The sequence below is a fragment of the Euprymna scolopes genome, chromosome 21 (assembly GCF_053919585.1).
Source record: "Euprymna scolopes isolate OS-2025 chromosome 21, ASM5391958v1, whole genome shotgun sequence".
NCBI lineage: Eukaryota > Metazoa > Mollusca > Cephalopoda > Sepiida > Sepiolidae > Euprymna > Euprymna scolopes.
The window spans coordinates 110,179,610-110,199,113 of record NC_136502.1 but is presented as its reverse complement, the minus strand read 5'-3'; the positions used below and the strand labels follow the sequence as shown (position 1 = coordinate 110,199,113).

The 19,504-nt window shown below is 33.0% G+C and overlaps 1 protein-coding gene and 2 pseudogenes across 6 annotated transcripts in view; 1 reads left to right on the top strand and 2 right to left on the bottom strand.

Annotated features, from left to right (window-relative positions):
- Positions 1-19,504, top strand: part of LOC145242986 (protocadherin gamma-A11-like) — a 284,216-nt gene that overhangs the window by 250,210 nt on the left and 14,502 nt on the right. For 4 of the 6 annotated variants that reach the window (XR_013862834.1, XM_080106109.1, XM_080106107.1 and 1 more), the window contains one exon: positions 2,046-2,157. The exons of the other annotated variants lie outside the window; for them this stretch is intronic. Coding sequence is in view for 3 of the 4 variants with exons in the window: in XM_080106109.1 (XP_079962235.1) it covers positions 2,046-2,157 (112 nt within the window). In the remaining variant the exon portion in view is untranslated. The remainder of the gene's footprint in view (positions 1-2,045; positions 2,158-19,504) is intronic. 6 annotated transcript variants of the gene reach the window in all.
- Positions 10,114-10,291, bottom strand: LOC145243212 (U2 spliceosomal RNA; annotated as a pseudogene).
- Positions 12,308-12,469, bottom strand: LOC145243211 (U2 spliceosomal RNA; annotated as a pseudogene).

Genomic DNA, 19,504 nt, shown 5'->3' with positions numbered 1-19,504 from the left:
CAAAAGAGCTACAATAATATCAGAGCATCTCCATTTACACTGAACATCTACAGAATGCCAACATCAAGAAATTACATATGAGTGAGTCCCCCTGTAGAATTTCCACAGGTCCTGCTAGTATGTATATTAATACCGTAGTACCTTTAACGTACGTACGGCACGATTTCCAGATTATAAATTAGTTATATAAAAAAAAACATAAGATATTAACGGATATATACTCAAGAGTCAAAACAATGAAAATAATATGCTGTTGTCACAGTCCTAGTGATAACATACTATGAATTAGGGCTGTGACAACAGCATATTATTTTCATTGTTTTGACTCTTGAGTATATATCCGTTAATATCTTATGTTTTTATATAGGCTGATGTGGTTCTCGGTTGATTGACTGTCTTACTGTGTCAGATATATACTTGAGTCAAAAGAATGAAAAGAATATGCTGTTATCACAGGCCTAGTTACAACCTTCTATCCTCCTTTTTTATAAATAGGATCTCCCAATCACTGAAAATGCAATGTAAAAAAAAAAAGAAGAAAAGAATAAATAAAATTATGTCACTTATAGGCCGTACGTGAAACTAAAATATACCTTCTTGGTCTTCTGGCTAGGATCCAAGTCTAGTATCTGTTCTGTCTAAAGATGGTATAATAATATCGCAGGGTTTCCGTTTGCGCTGAGCTTCCATACAATGGGATTATGTTACAGTCTCCTATAAGGATATTGGAGATAAACCGTAATAACCAAATATATTCTGACACTACATTAACCAGATTTTCTCCACGTTAAAAAACGACCCTGGTGTCGAACTCTGTCTCATGGGGAGGCTTTGTAAATAGGTACATTAACCAGATTTTTTTTTTTTCACAGTGGTCACCACTTATCAAGGCCCGGAAGCCACTCAGGGATAAGGGTTATTGCAAGTACATTACGTTAGTGTGGAGATTTGATGAAGTGTTTACTTAAGGGGGCGGTTCATTAGGAATTTGTTAATGTTGGACTTGAAGACATCCAAGTCGTAGTCCGGTGGGAAGCAGGCAGACGGAACAGAGTTCCACAGGCGTGCAGTTCTAAGAAAGAAGCTTTGTTCATGGAATCCGCGTTTTGATTTAGGCACAGATATAGAGTGGGGGAAATTTTTCACAGTGGATTCAGCTAGACGGGTGTTTTTCGTGAAAGATTGGCGAGGGGGGGACCAGAGATTGGAGTTCAGACGAGCACCTGCCATGGAAATAACGATAAAACACGGATAGGCTCGCAACGTCTCTTCTGTGGGAGAGAGGTTGCAGGGTAGAGAAAAGGGCATCCCCCACTAAGCCACGAAGTCTATTACTTAGATTAATGGCTACAATATGCTGAACGTCGTTAGAATGCCCAGCAGCAATATATTACACATTAGTCTGGGTGTCCGGTGTTTCCCGGGTGTTTGGAGGTGTGTGTGAAGGTGTTAAAACTGCAGAACTGGTACGTGTGGGGGAAGAGTCATCGGATTTTTATCTGCTGGTCAACTGTTTCACGAATGCGCATGCATGAATCATTCACATGACAGATTATTTATGTTAAAACAAGTAGGTTTGAAAACACTTTTTAAAGATCGTGTCAAGCTGGCCTAATGGTTATCGTACTTGACTCGATGTCTTTAGCTTTTGGTTTTGATCTCAACCCGAGTATTTTTTTTTTTTTTAACTCACAATAAGTGAACTGTTTAGAAAAAAAAACATAATACTCACATGCACATATCTCAGTTTCTGATGAATTAAAATATAATATTTATATGTATTTTACGACCGAGTAACGTCGGGTGGCTTGCCAGTGTATATATATATATATATATATATATATATAAAGTGAAGAAATGCTTACTAGTAATGAAATAATACACTATTTTCTAGATCTTTACTTCAAAATATGATTAGAAACATAATGTACACGGAAGATATGAAAGCACAAGCTGAGCAACTTTTTAGTTCTACTATTACTCTGCATTAATCTGCATTTTGTGATCAGATCAGCAATATTTTGGTTTGCATTGTGTGTTCACAGGAAATTGGAGGTCGAGAAAATGTACACAAACAGTTTATGACCCCTGATTGTCACAGCGAGAGGGAAGATGGTTGGAGTATAGGGGACACGGAACACAGTCAAGAAGGACAAGGTAGGTCAAGAAAAAGCTGATCACTTTTTAATAGATTTTATCAGTTTTTATACTTTTAATATTATAGATTTTATCAGTTTTTATACTTTTTAATATTATAGATTTTATCAGTTTTTATACTTTTTAATATTATAGATTTTATCAGTTTTTATACTTTTTAATATTATAGATTTTATCAGTTTTTATACTTTTTAATATTATAGATTTTATCAGTTTTTATACTTTTTAATATTATAGATTTTATCAGTTTTTATACTTTTTAATATTATAGATTTTATCAGTTTTTATACTTTTTAATATTTTAGATTTTATCAGTTTTTATACTTTTTAATATTATAGATTTTATCAGTTTTTATACTTTTTAATATTATAGATTTTATCAGTTTTTATACTTTTTAATATTATAGATTTTATCAGTTTTTATACTTTTTAATATTATAGATTTTATCAGTTTTTATACTTTTTAATATTATAGATTTTATCAGTTTTTATACTTTTTAATATTATAGATTTTATCAGTTTTTATACTTTTTAATATTATAGATTTTATCAGTTTTTATACTTTTTAATATTATAGATTTTATCAGTTTTTATACTTTTTAATATTATAGATTTTATCAGTTTTTATACTTTTTAATATTATAGATTTTATCAGTTTTTATACTTTTTAATATTATAGATTTTATCAGTTTTTATACTTTTTAATATTTTAGATTTTATCAGTTTTTATACTTTTTAATATTATAGATTTTATCAGTTTTTATACTTTTTAATATTATAGATTTTATCAGTTTTAATACTTTTTAATATAGATTTTATCAGTTTTTATACTTTTTAATATTATAGATTTTATCAGTTTTTATACTTTTTAATATTATAGATTTTATCAGTTTTTATACTTTTTAATATTTTAGATTTTATCAGTTTTTATACTTTTTAATATTTTAGATTTTATCAGTTTTTATACTTTTTAATATTATAGATTTTATCAGTTTTTATACTTTTTAATATAGATTTTATCAGTTTTTATACTTTTTAATATTATAGATTTTATCAGTTTTTATACTTTTTAATATTATAGATTTTATCAGTTTTAATACTTTTTAATATTATAGATTTTATCAGTTTTTATACTTTTTAATATTATAGATTTTATCAGTTTTTATACTTTTTAATATTATAGATTTTATCAGTTTTTATACTTTTTAATATTATAGATTTTATCAATTTTTATACTTTTTAATATTATAGATTTTATCAATTTTTATACTTTTAATATTATAGATTTTATCAGTTTTTATACTTTTTTCTCCTCATTTAAAAAAAACAAAATTATCAGTGTGCGGATCAATTATGGTGTAAAGACCCCAAAAAATAAACAAAATTAAAAAGGCAACTTCAGGTCCACACTGGTTGAGGTTCGAAGTACGTAACTTTAGTGAACAAATAGTTATTAAACCAGAATAGTTTGATTTTTGGTCAGAAGGATGATTTTTTTTATATAGGTAAATATTTATTTTTTGTGGGGTCCTTGAAACCTACTTGATCCCAATGTGGTTCAATAAAAGCAACGGCATTTCTACTAAGAAAGCAGTAGTAAGTTATTAAAATATATATGGCAATTAAGCTACACAGAATATTCCATGTTTCATTCTCTTCTTATAAGCCTGACGAAATTTTACGAGAATGACACTCAGAATATTCTTTGTAGCTTAATTGCCATATCTATTTTGATAACTTACTACCTAGCTCTACCAATGCATTGAGCAGTGTTAAAGTAAATACTGAAAATGTATGCATAAAATGATATCTTCGTATATTAATTTATCTGATTAAATGGAGTAATTATATATATGCATATATATAGTATGTTTATTACACAAAAATTATTGGTTACATATGTGCATACATGTTTTAGTGGAATCTCAATTTAGAGAGAGACCCACCTCATCAGACCACTCCTTTTTTTGGTCTGATGATGTGGATCTCTCTAAATTGAGATTTCGCTGAAACAGGTATGCACATATGTAACTAATAATGTTTGTATATTAAACATACCATATACTTGCTCTGTCCTCCATCGATCACTCTTTAATAAACACACGAGTTTCATTGGATCTACATCTATAAAACCAAACTACACAACCGTGATATATATAAAATGATGTAAGCATTAAAACGAATGTGAAATAAGGAATAACACACTATATAGAACCAAAAAAAAAAAAAAATTAATGCACGTTCATACTGTTTTCAATTTCGATATTTCGTTTCATTTATGAAAATTCATTAAGCTTGACAAAAAGTCCCGTAAATGTAAACAAAATATCGGAATTGAAATCGCCATGAATCTGTGTTAATTCTTTCTGATTTATGTGTTTATGTCGTCTCTCTTTGCTTACATCTCGTATTTCTTTTGATGCTGCCACATTCTGTCGGATAATCATCATATAAACATAGCTAATACGTAGACACAGTGTAAAAAGACGATAGCTGATTAACCATGAACAGGGTCGAAGAGACACTAACTTCTAAGTTTTACAAAAAATTCTGGTCTCGGCACCGACTCAAATTTAAGAGATGAAAGACAAATGGATTCCGTTTTAAAAAAGCAGGACTCTGAATCCAGAATAAATTACTGCCTTCCCCTCTTCATTTCTGCATGTGAAATAACTTTGAATTAGCAAAATTCCTGCATCTGCTCTTAGATTTAATCTCTTGCGTTTTATACAACAGCAGACTCTCCCGCCAGATATCATTGAAATTTACTAAAGACTTTTAGCAATATTGTGCAAACATACAAATAAGGTTGAACACCGCATCAAAATAACTTTGTTTGAAGAGATTAAAAAAAAAAAAAATGGCAGTTTTTTAAAAAAAAAATTATTTGACGTTATTATATTTTTCAAAGCCAAACCAATGTCAGTCTGAATCTCTTCAAAACGATCTGAGAAATTCCTTCTCAGCTGTTCTGTATACCATTGCATAACTGATTTTATGACCTTGTTATCGCAGAAAAAAAAATCGATAATCATTCAATTCACATCTTTTCTGTACATTTAGACACGTTTGCCTTTTATGCGTTTCCTAGATTTTCTGGATTGAATCACTTCTGTGTATAAAAAACAAAAACAAAGGTGGATCAATATGTCTCTCGACTGACAGGCAAATGTTTGTTGGATTTTGATCCGAAATCATCATTTCATCCTATTATAGGTGCCATATCTTCATGCAAATGATATAATAAATTATTGAACAAAAATGAAAAGTAAAAAGGGGGGGGGAGGTGCATAATAATAAGGATTTGTTTCCCAATTCACATTGATGCGAAAAAGTGGTAAAAAAATCAAATATATAACAAATAAATTTTACCAAACACAAGATGCAAAATGTTTATTTGGCTCGAAAAACAACTAATGTCAACCCGTACACAAGCACAAGGAAAACTGCAATGTATTTGTTATGTGGCCATTTTTCTTGTGCCCGTGTATGGGTTGACAGTAGTTGTTTTTCGAGCCAAATAAACATTTTACATTAAATAAAAACACTACAAACCTATCCAACTAGGTAGAAGAGTAATTTGCTTTTGGTTAAATTTATTTGTTATATATTTGATTTTTTTTTACCACTTTTTTTAATCTGTGGATTGTAAAACAAACCCAATAAGAATAATAATCCTGCTTTCGTTTAACCTCTCTCGGTAACCCCTCAGCAGTGAGGATGGTAGTCATATTTTGGGTTTAAGTGTGTGCGGATATGGCCGACATGGCAGATCTTGGTCTTGAATTTCTTTCACATTGTAGACAGGTAGTTCCATTTCCATCTGGAGGGTTGGCTTGCAAGTGTTTTTCTCTCTCCCTCCTTTTCTTTTCTCTTCTCTTTGGTTTGCATGTCGATTGGCCTCGAAGGTGGTGATGGTTAGTCTCCAGATTTGCTTACCCTTCGTCCGGGTCTCTCATGTGTATGTGTTTCATTTAATTACGTCTCCCTGAAAATTCATTTTCAGCGGGCTCTCTCTCAAGGTGCTTCAAAGATCAAGGGTTTTTCTAAGAATATTGGTGGTACCTACAAAAGCAGAAGTCTGAAGGCCGCCCAACACATCAGGGATTTCTAGTCAGAAAGTCTTTTACTATTAGTATAAATGGTTTCTTCCTTTGGATTGCTACGCTTTTGAATTCACTGTTTTCTCCTTCCCTGGCTGTACTAACATGCAGAAGTTTAAATGAAATGCAAGCAGACGATAATAATAATAACAATAATATTAATGATGATAATAATAATAATAATAACTGGGACCTTGGGGAAGCTTAGTGCCACTCAAATTCCAGTACAGACCAATGGCCGCTGCCAGCCAGAAATCAATGGCGGCAAATGCTATCAAAGGAGGTGGAGAGTGCTGGACGTCTGGGGAGACTTGTTGCCACTCAGCTTCCAGGGAACACCACAGGTTTTCAATCAAATCTTTGATGACCTGTGTGAAAGCTCTATGTGAGCCAATAATAATAATAATAAAGTATGTGCAAATCTGCATTGGAGTTTGAGCCAGAAGTTTGAAATCCAAGTGACGGACAAGTGGTTCCAACATCATCCAGAAGCAGTAGTGGAAAATGAGGAAGTCAAGATTCTCTGGGATTTCATGGTTCAGTGTAAATCGAGAGATAACTCACAAGAAATAATGATATTGTACTTTTAAACAAAACGACCAATGAATGCCAAATTATTGATGTGGCTTGTCCAAACGACATCAACAGGATAAAAAGAATGAGAAACTATAAAACTATCAGAAATTGAGGGTGGAGATTGCTAGGTTGTGGAACAAGGAAACTTTCGTTGTGCCCACATCATAGGTGTGCTGGGCTCAATTTCAGATGGTCTTGAGAAACAGTTGAACTCCTTGGGAATCAAGTACAACATGACCATACTCCAGAAGTCAGTTCTGCTTGGCACAGCAAACATCCTACGCCAGGTGCTTTCCATCTAATTAGCCCTTTTAATATGCTTACTAGATTTGGTGTAAATACCTACTCTTGAATGAAAAATTAATCGGTGCATCACAACACTGTAAAGTTAATGAACACAAGAATAATAATAATAATTATTAAACGGAAATTTGGCATCTGTCTGAAGTCGAAACTATACTATTACTTCTATTAATTATCCTATTGTATTATGTTTCATTGCATAATTCAGTTATCTATTCTGTTGTCATGATAGAATTCTCTGTAATATCTGTTCTGTAGTCATAATAACTTCCTCCCAGGGATTACCTCTTCATATTTTTTGAAAGACGGGATGGAAGTAGAATGTAGTATCTGTTCTGTGGTTATAATACCAGCTTCATCTTTGCGGAGGAGGGGGTATTGTAGCATATGTTTATTTGTCCTGATATTATCTCATTCTGTGGGGGAGGGAGAATAGTGTAGTATATGTTCGTTTGTCATCATACTATTCTCTGAAGTTAACAAGATATCCTACTCGATGGAGCATATTTCTACTAATAGTAGTAGCAGTAGTAGCAAGGGTAATAGCAATACCCTATAGTTGAAACCAACCCACATAGTCAGGTCACACCGACCGACTGGTGATAAGTCTAAATGGTATAATATTAAAAGTCTAGATAGAGTATACTAAAATCAACGCAAGAGAACTGAGACTACTGCCAGAGTAGATATACGAAAAAAAAATCTTGTAAACACGTAAAACACACATTCCTCCCCCTCCCCTAAAGAAAAAAAAAGTGGTATCAACATTATTGAAATTAATCATAAAATATTTTGGAGGATGAAAAGATCAAGGAGAGATAGCACTATCCACATCTTGACTGTAAGTTTATTGTCATTCAAATTTCAGAGTTAGTCATCTACCATTTTTAACAAAAAATCCAATTGTAAGCAGCTGTTACAATAAGATATATATTAACTAACAGAACCTTGTAGCAATTCTAGTGTTTTCTAGATCCATATGCATAAGTAACTGTTCAAATAGTGATATTTACAACTAGAAATAAAATAGGTTTAAGACTCCCAAAATGCATACTAGAACTGTCCAGAAGGACCCCTGGCGCAATGGTTAGTGTACTTGGAAAAATCAGTTGTAATAGTTTTATTCTCCTGAAGGTTGAAGGTTCAATTCTCAGTGTAGACGACCAAAGAATACAATTTTGAATTACTTAGGACGTCTATCCAGTCATGGCTGACAGAACGAGAACATACTACCTCTATGACATAAATAAAGCGTTCCGTTTGAAATTACATCCAAATGCGATTATCAGTTGACAATGAACAACACCTAGAGAGGGTTGGAAACAATAGATGAAATGGATTTGATTGTTTAAGAATGCTCTAACATGGGATTCCAAAACGACCATGTTGTAGTCAGCTGGGAAGCAGTCCGATGCTATTGTATTTCACAGATGGGAAGTTCGTGGAAAGAAACTTTGGTCGTGGAAGTTTTCATTTCTTTCTCTGTTCACTTAAAAGTGCAAGCAAAGAAATGAAAATCTTTTTGCTGTAAATGTTTTGTGGACGGGGGAGAGATGAAAGATTGGAGTTCAGTCGAGCACCTGTCATTAAAAGTAAAAATCTATCAATATTTAGTCACAAGGTAAAATATTATAAAAAAAAAAATTCTTTGTTTGAAGTTAACTTTGTTGAATAATAGTTTTTAATATTGTATCTTTATTGATTTTGTTTTTTACTTGGAGTCACTACTTATCAAGGCTCTTAGGCCACTCAAGGATAAGGGTTTCATGTTAGGTAGATGGTGAGATGATTAGTAATGGTGGGACTTTATTATTTAAGGAACTACTCAACAAGAACTTATTTACATTAGATTTGAAAATGACCGTGTTATAATCAGTTGGGAAGCAGTCCCACGGTATTGTTTTCCACAGACGGGCACTTCTAGGAAAGGGACTCTGCTCATGGAATTTTCGTTTAGTTTTAGGCACTGATAGAGAGTGAGGGGAAATTGTTGTCGGTTGTTGTAGAAGATGAGTATTTGTTGCAAACGTTTTATACGGAGGGGGGGGAGCATAGATTGGAGCTCGGTCGAGCACGTACTATAAAAGGGCAATAGAGCAGAAATAAACTTACAACGTTTCTTTTGTATGAAAGAAAAAGTAGGAAGGAGAAAAGATACTCTACTGCTAAATTTCGAAGACGCTGTTGTACCCTGTCAAGACAGAAAAAGGGTACTCTTAGGAGTTCTATCTCAAAGGTGACAACAGAACTTCATCTTAGAACGTATTTGACTCTTGCATCGGTAAGAGGATTGCGTCAGGAGTAAGATACTTTCTGGAATGCTAGAATGATTCCATCATTTTTCATTTGACAAACATTTTTGGCGCATCAATTTTAATGCTTAGAATTTTTTTTTAGATTTCTCCTAACTTTAAAAATGTGATGCGCGCATTTATTCTTTCTACAGACTGTCTTCATCTTCATTTGATAGAGGCGTTGAGTCTCTACGGTTCTAGGTGAGCATTGTCTGAAGATAGCGGTTTCAATCCTACCCAAGCAGGCCAAAGGATTCCAAAAAATTAATATAAATAAATAAATAGACAAAATTACTCCTCGCAAAAAATTCCAATAATAAAAAGTAATATATAATACCATTCAATACGGACCCGACAATGGAAGACCAGATGAGAACAAAAGCTTGGATTTATAAGATCCAAAACCCAACATTGATCACCCTTCCAGGCACAGTGGATAGAGGTGTTGAGTCGCTACAATTCCAGGTAAGCATTGTCTGAAGATATTGGTTTCAATACTACCCTAAGCAGGCCGGAGGATTAGTTGGCCAAAAACGTGGTGAGACAGCAACAACTATGGAAAGTAGTAATGACTGAGGTTACAATTAAGAGACTCAGCATTCCTATCCAATTGTGGTTAACTACCTGAAGAAGGTCGGAGGGTGAGTTTGCCGAAACATAGTGAAATAACAACTATGAAGATGAGGATAACAGTTTGCAAAAAAAAGGAAAACTGCACAAATTATGAAACCTCATCTCAAAGGATTCTCCTTAAATTAATACAGAAATGTGATCCCCCACTTTATATCACAATTAGTACAGCATGTATTAAGAACAGATACTACACTTTGATCTTGGCTAAAAGGCCAAGAAAAGGGTATTTGCTCCCCCACCAAGCAAATTAGGCACAAGGACGATTTTTAATGTGAGGAGTGAAGGGGAAATGGGGACCAACTCCCCGGGGAGTACGGGAGCTGGATAGTGACAATTGGTATGAAGGGTTGCCCCTACATTGACCAAGGTCTTATATGTGGAGTTGCCCGCACATATGGTCTTTGCTTGCAGCATCTGCCAGAACAGAAAAGCTTAAAAAGCTAAGAACAGCATCTATTAACAACAGACCTTTGATCTTAACCAAAAAGGCCAAGCACAAAAGTGTTACGGACAGACCTACCTTCTTTCTCAGAAGTGCATGATTGTGGAACTCTCTTCCGTTTGCCTGTTTCCCACCTGACTACAACTTGGATGTCTTCAAATCCAACATAAACAAATTCCTGACAAACCGCCCCCTTAAGTAAGACACTCTATCAAATCTCCAATACTAATGATTACTACAATACTATCTCATTGATTACTGTATACGCAATAACCCTTATCCCTGAGTGGCCTCCGGCCTTGATAAGTGGTGACCCCCCCCCCCTGTAAAAAAAAAAAAAAATTAAATAAATGTGATGCAGGTTTTCTGAAACGTGTTTTCATCTTTTTATTGTACTTGTTATTAGAGTATAAAAGTTATCGCTTCAAAAAGCGAGTATCATTTATTACTTGTGCCTTTCACTTGAGCAGTTATTCTTGACTTTTAGTGGAGGTAAAGTGACAGCAACTATATACAATACCTTCAGGATTCTCTTTCGTATTGTAACTTATTTCCGCAGTGTTATCCACCTGGTTATATCAAATCATCACTAATGCTACCAGATCAGGTTGTTTGAAGATATTGGCTTCCTGACTCAAATGCACCGTATATTAAAATCTTTGTTTTTTTTGTTTTTTTTAACTCTTTGCAAAACTCAATCATGTTCTGCAAAGCCACAAACAAAAATAAGTCTCCCTCCTCTTACCCTCTCATTTCTTCCGCCCCCCCTCCAACTTCTATACTGGCTTCCTGACTTAAACACACACCAAACAATAATATTACAACCATTTCCCTTTGCAAAGATCAAACATGCTCTGCAAGGCCGGGGGGAGGGGGTCCACTTCAAGACAACCAAACCAAGCATTACGAATTAATGAAGATGCAAAGATAACCAAATGAGTGAGGACACTTCTCAACCTATATACTCAACGAATTTTTGATCTACAGACTTGAAATTTTGTATATAGAGTATTCAGACATGTGAAAAACTTTTTAATCCGTTTTCATCCGAAAAAAGGGCGCCTAAGGGGTCAAAATTAAAAAATTGATACATGGGGTGATCGGATTTTTTATCTGTTTTCAACTGTTTCACGAATATATATATGCAGTCATGAAATATGACAGACTACTTAGGTTAAGAATAAGTAGATTTGAAAACATTTTAAAGATCATGTCAAGTTGGCCTAATGGTTATCATACTTGACTCACTGTCTTCAGGTTTTGGTTTCGATCTCAGCTCGAGTATTATTTTTTTTACTTACAATAAGTGAACTGTTTAGAAACAAGGCCGATAGCCATTAGTCGCATGCTCTCATGTAATGAATGAATGAATGATTGTAGGATTAACATAAAATTCTTAAAGATAAACGAAAATGACCGAAAAATGGGCTGAAATGATTTAAATAAATAAAAAGTAAATGACTTAGAATGACTTTAATGAAATTAAGGATGAATTGAATGACTTTAAGAATTACTTGAATGCTTAAAAAATAACTGGAATCCCTCAAAAACAACTTGATTGATCCGGAGAATGGCTTGAATGGCTTTGAGACTGACTGGTTGTAAAGTGGGTGATCATTTTACATTAAATTAATACAGAAATTTGATCCCCCACTTTACATAACAATAAGTACAGCATGTAGTAAGAACAGATACTACACTTTGATCTTGGCTAAAAGGCCAGGAAAAGAGTATTTATTTGCTCCCCCACCGAGCAAATTAGGCACAAGGACGATTTTTAATGTGTGGAGTGAAGGGGAAATGGGGACCAACTCCCCGGATAGTGACAATTGGTATGAAGGGTTACCCCTACATTGACCAAGGTCTTATATGTGGGGTTGCCCCCACATATGGTCTTTGCTTGTAGTATCTGCCAGAACAGATATTACACTTTGATCTTGGCCAAAAGGCCAAGAAAAGCTTAAAAAGCTAAGAACAGCCTCTATTAACAACAGACCTTTGATCTTAACTAAAAAGGCCAAGCACAAAAGTGTTACGGACAGACCGACTGACCGACGGAGTGACTTATAGAGTCGCTTGCACGCGACTAAAGACATAATACTCGCATGCACACGTCTCAGTTTAAGTCCGTTTATCTTACTTCATTTTTTTAAAACGAAATTTAACGTTACATTTAATACCTACGATATTTCTGTTTATAATAAATATGAATTCTTCTAATTAAAGTATAATAGTTATGTGTATTTTACGACCGGGCAATGCCGGGCGGCCTACCAGTAATTCAATAAACGTTAAACTCAAGCTATCAGTGCATTCGTTATATTTACTGCACTTGATTTTTCACATTTCATTATTCTCTAACATTTTTGAAAAAAAAAAGTTTTGTAAATCGTTTTAAGATTAAAAAAAAAAAATGAATTTTTACATTTATGAATGATTGTCTTGATTTGTCTTTTTTTTACTGTTTCACATTAATAACTGATTTGCTATTTTTTCTCTTCTTTTCATGCGTAATTCTGCCGATATTTATCATCAAATTTTTTTTGTTTTTACTGTTTTATAATAAAAAATTACAAATGACGCATTAACTACAATTAATAAAAATCAATGACAGTAGTTATATTCTTATGCATATTACTAATGGGAAATCCTAGTTAAACAAGATTTGACAAGTTTTTTAATTAGCATGAAGAAAATGGCTGCTGAAAGGAAGGTGGGATCCCTATATCGTGCTAGAAAACTAATCACACCTAAGAGTATCCTGTATTTCTATAAGGTCATCATTCGCCCATGCATGGAGTATTGTTGCCACATTTAGGCTGGTGCATCTGCTACTGATCTCTCACTCCTAGACAGGGCTCAGAAGAAAGTCGCCAACTTTATAGGTCTCGAACTGTCAGCTCGGCTTCAGTTTCTGCCCCATCAAGAAAATGTTGCATCCTTCTGCCTGTTTTGCAAGTATTTTAATGGTAGGTGCTCCAACAAACTACAGACCCTTGTACCTCCTCGATGTAAATACCCCTGACAAACCCAACAAGCAGCAAAGACCCAGATGTCAGAAAGCTTTCTACTCTAATAATACTCTTCTTAGAACTGCTAGTCTTTGGAATTCAATTCCGGGTTCCTGCTTCCGTGACTGCATTGACATACAGAAGTTTAAGTGTAATGTAAACAAACATCTTGCGGCTCAACTCCCTCGACAATATCCCTGAAAATTATGTCTCAGATAGTAGCCCCCTATATCAAAGTGGCACTCTGCATTGTTTGAGGTGAAAATGCAATAATTATATATATATATATATATATATATATATATATAATGTCGATTTTTGTTGATTTTTTTTTTTAATGATAATACGGTTAATAGCGAATGGAGATCATAGAAAATATTTTTCCTTTGAAAAATCGTCTATGGATGTACACAAAAAAACAAATTTTATTTATCTATTTATTTAATTTATTTATAAAACACGTGTTTTGCAGTACTACCTCTCGTCAGCGTAGCTTGCCTGTTTCTAGAATTCGAACCTCAGACCATATATATTATGGTTGAGTGCATTAACCATTACGCCACAAATATATATAATCCTGAACAATATAAATACGATTATAGCTTAAAATAATAGAAGGTGCCGAAAGCGCCATCATAATAAATAAATAAATAGCTAAATTAATCATGTGAGTTTAGCTACACCATCTTCAACTATATAAGAATAAAAGACTATGGTATTTAATGCAATGTTTGTCTAAGATGTTGGTCTCTAGTGGTCAGCGCTATGGCTTAGATAGTGCAGACAGCTAATGTTGGTTGCAGCTGCGTGAATGCTTCTGGTGTGCGCTGATAGAATTAAGCAGTTGTCAGTTGTCTTGATGAGGTTAATTGCCTTTCAATGAGTCGGTGTGCGTTGGGCTCATGCAAGGAGGGAAATTCTACAGCATTGAAAGCAGAGCCACCCACTTGTCTACTCGGTTAATATACCTAATTGATATTTAATGGTCTTAAGAACAGAATTTCCCTGCCATTTTCAATAAACGTGTGTGCGCATCTATGCTATTACGTATACTGCTATTTAAAATTCTAACAAAATACATACAAATATGTGTATACGCATAAAATATGTAGAAATAAACGTATACATATATCTATATATGAATGTATAGCTAAACACATACATTCATATACACATGTATATAAATATATGCAGTCTGGTGGAGGATAAATAATTCAGTGACGGTAAAATCCAAATATATAACTTCAAGAAATATATATATATATATATATATATATATATATATATATATATATATATATATATATATATATATACCCCCAAAACTCTGGCCTTTATGGAGGGGAGACTAGAACTTGCTGCTATGGTTTCAAATGATCTGAAATAACAGCAAGGGGAGACTTGATTCCAAATATTTCTCATATGTTATATCTTCCCTCTTTTGGAAATAGGGTACCATTATGAATATCTCCAGTATCAAATAATCCTTATACACTGTGAAATTTACGTTATGTATGAAAACCAACCAGGGGGCATATAACATATGAGAAATATTTGGAATCAAATCTCCTCTTGCTGTTATTTCAGATAATTTGAAACCATAGCAGCCAGTTTTAGTCTACCCTTCATCAAGATCCGAGATTTGGGGGAAATATCAGATATTTTGTAATTCATATACAAAACTAGGAAAACAAATAACATAGATTGAAACATTTTATGGCTGTAAAAAAATGCCAAAAATAGGCTCGGGATGACGGATGGTCCTCTTAATGTGCGACTTTGAGGTCAAATGCTACATAGCCCATTACACAATTCAGGGCATTACCTTTCCAAAGAGCCTTCATTTATTAAATTCTGATCAATAATCGCTGAGATCTGAAACTTATTAAATTGACAAAAAAAAAAGGTGGTATATTTATATATGAATATATCTATACTGGTAGTCAAATTGTTGGCTCTATGGGACGAAATTACATTAAAATTTGCAGGCTTTTTGAAAATTATAATACTTTCTATGGTTAAAGTTTCATGACAATTGGTAAGAAAAGAGCCTATACCTTCAAATTAATAAAATATGCCCAAATTTTCCTACATTTGTACATATAGTATCCTGCAAGCAAGCTTCAGTTTTGCTGCTTCGGTTGTCTACCCTGTGGGCTTGCCAGGCCACTAATATAGCTATACTGGTAGGTAAATTGAATATTGACATGCTCATATCTTTGGTTCTATGGGGCGAAACTACATAAAAATTTGCAGCCTTTTTGAAGATTATAATACTATTCTATGGTTAATATTTTATGACAATTGATAAAAAAAAACAAAAAAAAAATATATTTTCAAACCAATAAAATATGCCTAAATTTATCTACATTTGTATAGTGTCCTGCAGCCCAGCTTCAGTTTTGCTGCTTCGCTTGTCTTTCCTATGGCCTTGATAGGGCACTATATATATATATATGTATATATATATAGAGAGAGAACAATTACTAATTACTAGCGTTTATGAAATTTTCACGACTTTCACTCGTTCAAACATTCTAGATTGTCTAATGTATTCGCTCGAATTCATCATTTTATAGTTCTTAATTACCTTCATCCCCGTGGCAATTTGGTGGTCTTAGGGTGAGGGCTTAGCAAAAGATGGTTTCATGGCTGGGTTCGAATCTCATAATAATAGGAATTGTCACCCCTACACTGATGATTGCGTAATCAAAAAACACTAGTATCTGTAGGTATAAAGAATAATTATTGCTTAATTATAATATATATATATATAGTGTTTTGTGTACAGAAAGTTGTCAGATGAGACAAGTCATTAACTTTCTGTACCCAAAATATAAATATGCTCTTATTTTTCGTATTTTCATTTTAATTGAGCACTCTGATGGATTTCTTTTTCCAAAAAAACTAATCATATATATATATATATATATATATATAAAATAAACAGAGAGAACTTGAATCCTTACTAGACACTGTTGTCTAACTCTGTCCTGTGGGGAGGCATTGTAAATAGGGACACTGTTCTCCAGCGTCTAAGGTCATTCTGTACAGGAGAATGTCATGACAACCTAGCAGTAGGATACTTTTCCCTAAATATTCGAAATAACAGAGTATTCACGACCCAAATAAGATCTGGGCCCTGTCGGTGGGGCATTAGAATACGTCGACTGCCCCCCTGCAGAGGGTAAAAGTCCCTCTATGGGGGTCCTGGATATGACCTTAAATTATATCCAGTGGTGAGGCCCCAGCTTGTGAGCTTTGGGGAGTGTGGAGCCACCCTTTAATTACCATTGCTCCCAGGTCCACTCTGACCCAGAGTGGTAGTACCTGTTAGGGTCCCAACTATGGATTAAATAGAAACCGACGTGAAAACAACAAATATATTCTATTAAAAAATTTTTTTCTTCAAAATCTTTGGATTCGGCATTAAATAACCCGAAAAGGGTTGATATGCCGTAAAGCAAAAACAACCAACCAACCAAATAAGATCTCCTCGGTATGGCTAGTCAACACTGGCTTTTATGAGGAAAGGTACATCCTCAATGTTACTTCAATTAACCGCTCGTAGCTGGATACTCAACCAGACTAGATGAATTCATGTGTTGGAATTCGGTAAGATCATCAGAAAATATACTATAACATATTTAAATGGGCAACTTCTTTTTACAAACTCAGTGTTTGAGAGATAAAAGTGAATTTTAATGGAATATTCGAATATCTATGTGTCCTATGAAGACCCTCTGTCTCTAGGTATTGTTTTGATCTCAGCTTGAGTATTTTTTTTTTTTTTTACTTACAAGAAGTGAATTTTAGGAAAACATAATACTCACATGCACATGTCTCAGTTTTGTTCCGTTTTTACTTCATTTTTTTTTTTTTTTAGGGGTTTAACGTTATGTTTAATACCGGGCAACGCCAGCGTGTGTATATATATATATATATATATATATATGTATATATATACGAGCAAACAGTTAATAAAACATGTTAAAAAACACTTTGAAATGAGTTAAAAACATATTGTATCTGAAAAAGAAACACTATACATTTATACAGTTATACATTTGGATTTTACCGTCACTGGATTATTTATCTTCCACCAGACTATCCATTCATGTGTAATCACCTTTTTCTTCACCATATTCCCTCTGCTTCACTTTTTTTGTTATCAAGTAAGATCTTTGACTTACTTGTTGTTTTATCAAATACTTTAGCATGCAAAATCCGATTCCGCATTTTGCTAATTCCTACGCTCTGATGAGAAGGAAAGTATTTCTTCGAAACTCCGCGGATTAAGGACTATCCACTTATCTAGTGTTTCCTTTTCAGATTAAATATGTTTTTAACTCATTTCAAAGTAGTTTTTTAACATATTTTATTAACTGTTTGCTCGTATTATAAGCTCTATTTCCTATTTGGTTTTACCGAGCTTTTAAATCTGGCTGAGATAACTTTATAAATATTAATTCTTTAATATTTATAACATACTATAATTTAATCATCTTGGATCATTTTGGTAAATTTAATTGTAATTTTCATTTTATATATATATATATATATATATATATATATATATATATATATATATATACTATATATATCATTCCAACACTACCGTCTTTGAATATATGGTTAAATGTCAGTTTTAGTCATTTAGAACTGCTTTAAAGCTTCACCGCTCACTCATTTTTCGACCAAATTTCAAACAATTATTACAATTTATAGATCGCCTTCTCGAGTATATTGTAAAAAAAAAATTTTTTTTTCAATTTTCGTTCAGTAAAACAAAAGTTATGACGAATTTACTGGTGTTCAAAATCGTAAAAAAAAAATGTAAGGAGGTGAGCGATATTTTTTTATGACTGATTTCCATAGCAATCACATCGCTTCAGCGACTACTGTTTCTACCAATTCACCGTTCTTGCGAAAAGAGAAGTAACAAGTGAAACAGAGAGAATGAAAGAATGTAAGGGAGATTATTGAGGGGATTTTATTGAAAGCAGACGAGTGCCGTACATTGTTATTACATATGTGTATGTTATGTTTATGGGGTCCAAAAATAAGACTGAAATTAAACAAAGAACAAGTGAATTTATTGGAAGCCTGGAAAAATCATGGATTACAATAGAAAAATGCGAGCATGAAAAGTAATATGATTAAGCTTAAACATGGAAAAAAAAGGACAAGATATTCTAGTAAAAAATACAATAAATTTATAACTTAAAATATTGCAACATTTAGATTTTTAAAAAATTCAATTAATATCATTATATAATCAATTCTTAATGCTCCAATATTTTAAGTTATAAATTTATTATATTTTTACTAGAATATCTTGTCTTTCTTTTCCAGTTTTAACAACTAGTCCTTTACTTTTCCGTGTTTAAGCTTAACCATATTTTCATGCTCGCATTTTTCTATTGTAATATATATGTGCAAAAAAATAAACTCACACACACACACACACTCACACACACACACATATATATAATCGTATATTGTTTTTAAAATAATCGTATGATATTGGCATTAATTTATACAGATAGAGAATTGTATATAGATATGATTATCCATGCATACATGATGAGATAAGTACGCATTTATTTAAATTGTATGTCACTATGAACAGGAAGGAATGTAAATACGATGATAATGTTAAAATATATGAATATCATGTACACGTTCTGTTGTAAGCAATTATTTCATATTGTCTCATTTCAATGTTTACAAATACAACAGTGAACATAGCTAATCATCTTTCGATGTTATAATTACTTTGATGAGAGTCATATATATATATATATATTTATTTGCGTGTATATATATATTTAGCGCTTATGTATATTTGCGTGTGTATATATATTTAGCGCTTATGTATATTTGCGTATGTATATATATTTAGCGCTTATGTATATGTGTGTGCGTGTATATATATTTAGCGCTTATGTATATGTGTGTGCGTGTATATATATTTAGCGCTTA